The sequence below is a fragment of the Mus caroli genome, chromosome 3 (assembly GCF_900094665.2).
Source record: "Mus caroli chromosome 3, CAROLI_EIJ_v1.1, whole genome shotgun sequence".
Lineage (NCBI taxonomy): Eukaryota > Metazoa > Chordata > Mammalia > Rodentia > Muridae > Mus > Mus caroli.
In genome coordinates this window covers 48,622,142-48,627,529 of record NC_034572.1, presented here as the reverse complement: position 1 = coordinate 48,627,529, position 5,388 = coordinate 48,622,142, and the positions used below count along the sequence as shown (strand labels likewise).

The 5,388-nt window shown below is 43.9% G+C and overlaps 1 protein-coding gene across 6 annotated transcripts in view; it reads left to right on the top strand.

Moving 5' to 3' along the window:
- Positions 1-4,803, top strand: part of Ccna1 (cyclin A1) — a 10,034-nt gene extending 5,231 nt beyond the window's left edge. For 5 of the 6 annotated variants that reach the window (XM_021158953.2, XM_021158952.2, XM_021158951.2 and 2 more), the window contains exons 5-9: positions 400-623; positions 1,699-1,903; positions 2,952-3,065; positions 4,171-4,304; positions 4,564-4,803. In XM_021158953.2, the coding sequence (XP_021014612.1) occupies positions 400-623; positions 1,699-1,903; positions 2,952-3,065; positions 4,171-4,304; positions 4,564-4,615 (729 nt within the window). In that variant the 3' untranslated portion in view covers positions 4,616-4,803. The remainder of the gene's footprint in view (positions 1-399; positions 624-1,698; positions 1,904-2,951; positions 3,066-4,170; positions 4,305-4,563) is intronic. The other variant, XM_029474886.1, reaches the window with a different exon arrangement.
- The last annotated feature ends 585 nt before the right edge of the window (positions 4,804-5,388 follow it).

Below are 5,388 nucleotides of genomic sequence, written 5' to 3'. Positions count from 1 at the left end.
AAAGGAAAGGAAAGGAAAGGAAAGGAAAGGAAAGGAGAAAGAAATACTCTGATACTCTGAGCTCAAGTGCTTGGGATAAGGGATGTTCAACTTGATGTCATAGTACCAAGTATCAAATATATATATATATATGCTTTCTATATGGTTTCAAGTATCTGGGTTAAGTATCAGGAATAACACATATGGATGTTAACACACAGGAGCTTTATACCAGCTCACTCCATGACAAAACCAGAATCTCATGTTTTCTCCTTACTGTGTGATAAAGATTTATTTGGCCGGGAATCAAAATCGTCCTAGTCTTGGTTCCTAAGATTTCTCCACAAAATAAGAACAATACTAGGGAGCGGGTCTTTGCTAGTGCAAGCATCTGAAGAGCCACACTCTTTCCTCCTCCAGGTAAGACACAGACCCAAGGCTCACTACATGAGGAAGCAGCCGGACATCACGGAGGGCATGCGCGCCATCCTGGTGGACTGGCTGGTGGAGGTTGGGGAAGAATATAAACTTCGCACAGAGACCCTGTACTTGGCTGTCAACTTCCTGGACAGGTTTCTCTCCTGCATGTCTGTCCTGAGAGGGAAATTGCAGCTTGTCGGGACAGCAGCTATTCTCCTGGCTTCGTAAGCGTTCTCTCAGCTTGTGAAATGCCACCTGTCAAAACACTTGATTTACGACCCCCCCTCATATTTATTGAAGAAGTGTCATGCCTACAATTAAAACGATCTGTGCTCTTTTAATAAGAGACCATCCTCTTCGCAGATTAACTGAGGAAATTAATCTTGCCCACACACTTACTTTTTAGGTCAGATGTTTGAAATTTGTAGAAAAGGGTTCACTATCATGAGTGAAGCAGTCGTCAGCTGAGATTCAAGATGGAACTCTGCTCTGTCCTGTAGTCTCTTGGCTGAATTTTAAGACAAGCAAAAATTGTATTTAGAGAGTTTTGGTTTCATAAGCACTGTGGTACTGATCTGTCAAATAGCACTGAGTAACCCAGTTTATTCATTCTGTTGGGTGGATGAATGGTTAGGCTGGTTCCAGTTCCTATCAGTGACTCCGCACAACACCTAATTGAGTGGGGAAGGAGATATGGGTTGTGGCTAAGTTAAACTGGCTTATGTGATCTGTTGCTGGGTGGTAGTTTCTATTCCTCTAGCCTAGATGGTCTGGCTATAAAGAAAGCAGAGGGAAAGAAGGACAATAATGAAATAGTATTGTTATTTTTCTCTTGGCTATTCAGTATCCTTTGCTAATCAATGAAGTTGAATAGTTGAATATGATCTTCAGAAGAAGAAAACAAAAACCAAAACAAAAAATCAAAACTAAACCCACCAAATCCCATAGGCTTTTTTTTGTTGTTGTTGTTATTGGTTTAATCCTAACATTCATCTCACAAAGTGACCCAATATCTATTCAATCAACAGGGACCCAGCTGAGTCCTGTGTCCTTTAGACTTATTCAGTGTTTCAATGTCCCCAACCTGCTACGGTTCCCAGCAGTTAGTATAACATGTCCTTGTAATACTCTCTTGGACTGAGAAAAAGCTCACACTGTGTTTACATCCCTACACAGTTCTATGACAGTTCTGTAACAGTGGGAGTATAAAGTGAATAAGCCTTCAGGGCCATCCGAGAGGAAAAGAGCCGGTGATGCGTGTTCCAGACTTTCCCCCTGATAAATCTTTATCCCCCCCAGGAAATATGAAGAGATATATCCACCCGACGTGGATGAGTTTGTCTACATCACCGACGATACGTACACGAAGCGACAGCTACTGAGGATGGAGCATCTGCTACTCAAAGTCCTGGCATTTGATCTGACCGTTCCAACCACTAACCAGTTCCTCCTCCAATACCTAAGGCGTCAAGGAGTGTGCATCAGGACTGAGAATTTGGCCAAGGTATGCCACAGGACTTCCAGGGACAGCTACCTCCCCAACCATCCTCTACCTCCAGCCCCTCCCAGGTTTCCATCTCTCTAGAGATGAAAGGCAATTATCTCTAAAAACCTGACGCCTGTTCACAAGACATTGCTGTTGATGCTGCTTTGGCAGGTCACAGTCATGCCACTCCCAACTATTGAGGATACTTAAGCTGAAGGACTGACCCCTTGAGACATACAGATCATAGGCCAGCAGTGCCTTTTAACTTGGGAGCAAAGTCAGTGTGGCTGAGTTTTGTTTGAATCTTCTTCTAACTCATTAGGAAATGAAGCATGATAAAATCTGCAGCCGTTTTGACTTAGAGACATTTAGTTGAAATTATTAACATTCTGGCTTGGTCAGTGAGCTTGCCCTGAGATATCTGTGATACACATGCTATTCAAAGAGTAATAAAGATGACCACAAGGCCTGGCATGGTGGCACCCGCCTTTAATCCCAGCACTTGGGAGGCAGAGGCAGGCAGATTTCTGAGTTTGAGGCCAGCCTGGTCTACAGAGTGAGTTTCCAGGACAGCCAGGGCTACACAGCCCTGTCTCGAAAAACCAAAAAAAAAAAAAAAAAAAAAAAAGATGACCACACATGTCTCCAATGATATTGCATGAGCTTGAGAGCTATATCAATTTGCCTAGCCATTACCAGCTTTAATACGGCTGTGTCTTTGCCTTCTGACTAACGGCTCTTCCTACTTGAGATGTGAGCTCAATACTCCTTTACCTGACCACCATAAAGCCTGATCTACTAGCAAAGAAAAGTAACCTAGCGTATATGCTATGTGCGCCAAGCTCGGGTATTGGAACACCATCACAACACAAACACGAGTCTGTTGAATGATAGTCAGAGCAACTATGACACCTGGAAATACGCCTCCCTTAAGTTTCTGATGGCATGAAAATAAGGCACCAATTGGTGACTTTGGCAATTCCAGGTTTACTGACAATTTTAGTCAAATTGAACCTTCCTCAAATTTCTTACTCCACTGAGATTTTTTTTTTCCTCTTGCACTTAGTATGTTGCAGAACTGAGCCTTCTGGAAGCTGACCCATTCTTGAAGTATCTTCCTTCCTTGGTTGCTGCAGCAGCTTACTGCCTGGCAAACTATATTGTGAACAGACACTTCTGGGTAAGGTTCTGTCTTCTTCCTAGGTAGAACACATTCAAGGTTCAAACAAAATCTGTTCAGTGAATTTCAAAGTTCAGAATGGGCACAAGTCAAGTTTTTTTTTCTTCTTTTTTTTTTTTTTTGTGATAACTGGTTGTCATGACAACAGACCACAGCTTGTTTTCGAGTCATCTAGACCAGTCACCATGGCTTTGATGCCATGGCTTTGTTCTGTGGGAAGCAGAGAGGACAGAGTCAAGGAGATGCCAGGAAAGGCCTGGAGACCTCAATGCCTAACAATATACACAGAGGGCCCTGAGGCTTAGCCATTGGCCTTGCCAAGCAAAGGTTGATCCTAGACAGCTGGGGTGATGCACACTTATATTATAAGTGCCTTTGAGGTGGAGGCAGGAGGATTGTGAGTCCAAGTGCAGTCTGGGCCTCACAGGGAGACCATCTCAATAAAATAAACATTAGCAGCATTCACCTTCTGTGGCAACGACAACAACAAAACCCCTCCGAGTTCATTAAGGACTGCTAGACGACGCTCTCAGAGTACAAAGCTGTTAGTGTTTCTTGCTTCAGAAGGCAGCAAGATCAGAAACAGATCCCTACATTTTATTCTAAATTCTCTCTGGAGTGCTAAAAGTGGGGCATCTACTTTTATTTCTTATGATACTAGATAAACCTTTTAAAAAATGTATTTGTGTATGTGCATGCCCACATGTGAGAGAGATGGGGGAAGGAGGGAGGGAGAGAGAGAGAGATATGGAAGGAGAACATTATTTTAGGAGTCAGTTTTCTCCTCCTATCAAGGGCTGTCTTTTTGACTAGGAATCTCTCATGATCTAGGCAAAGTAATTAAGAATCAGTGAAAGCCCCACCCACCAAGGAACTAGAGGAGGGCTCTGCCTCTGCGCTGAGGGCTACAGCCCTGCCAGTTTAGAACTCTAGGCTGTTTTTGTTACTAGTGTAAGGTTTCTAAAGGAAGAGGCTATGGATCTTTCTAGATGGATATACTCGCTCACCAAGAACTAAATTCCCTTCACTTCATAACCAGTTATGTTCAGATTTCTAACCTCTTATAAAGTTACGTGAAGCAAAATTTCCTTTTCGTTTCAATTAGCCAGAAACGCTTGCTGCATTTACGGGCTATTCATTAAATGAGATTGTGCCTTGCCTGAGTGAGCTGCATAAAGCATGCCTCAGTATCCCCCATCGACCGCAGCAAGCAATCAGGGAGAAGTACAAGGCTTCGAAGTAAGTGGGCACTCTCCCTTCCTTGCTTTCTGGGTTGTTGTGGAATCAGAACAAGAGAAAAAAAAAGAGAATAAATTCTATCGTCCTTTAGGTTAGAAAACAAGGTTGCTCGCTAATCAAGAAAAAAAATTTTTTTAGAAAGATCTAGCTAGGTTCACAGTGTGCCAGCATTTGGCAATTATGGCTTCCTTCTGACCCCTCAGACCGCTGGAGGCTTTCTGTATCCTAACTGGCTGACCTGGCTGTGCTCTCGTTTCAGGTACCTGCACGTGTCCCTCATGGAGCCGCCTGTAGTTCTTCCCCTGCAGTGAATGGCAAAGCTCATCGGCCACATCAGCAGGCTTGCTCTGAGGTTTCTGCGAGTCGGGCCAACTAACGTCAGTTGTACATGACACCTTCAACATGTGAATGTTAGGTTCTCTTAGACTTCAGTAGTTTATAATTTATATAGATATAGACAGGTATTTTAAAAGAATAAACAACTTACTGTATGGCCGTGTGTTGGGCCTCTTTACTAGTTGGCATAGCTGACACTCACACCAGGCCTCTTAGTAGCGAGCTATACGCGTGTAAGTCACCGCTGCGTCAACCTGTTCGTTCCCAAGTTGGTTATATAAGCGTCGCACACACTTTGACGATTAAGAGCTTTGAGGCAGCCAAGCCTTTCCTATCCTGGGAAGCTCTCTGTATACTGGTGAACAGAGGAGAGAAGGGCCAGCTCAGATGGACTCTTGTGGAGCCTGAGCTGCTGCTGTATGCCCCAGCTTCCCTCTATAGCCTTGATCGGTAGAGTGGCAAGCAGCCAAGAATCTCTTGGTTCGAGTATCTTTCAGGGGTGGCACAATCCAAGATCCGTTCTCACCCAGAGGTCTCAGGGCCTTTTGTAAAGGGCTGCCATCTCATCTCTCCAGCTTGGATTCAGGTAAGCATCAGTCATGAAGTTTAATCATACTTTGGGAAATAGAAAAAAAAAAGAGCAAACTTCATTACCAAATGACACTTTCAGATAATGAATCCAACACCCCTCTATTCCCCCTGGGAGAAATAGATCCTGCACTTTGCCTGGGGCTGGTGGGGGGTTGGG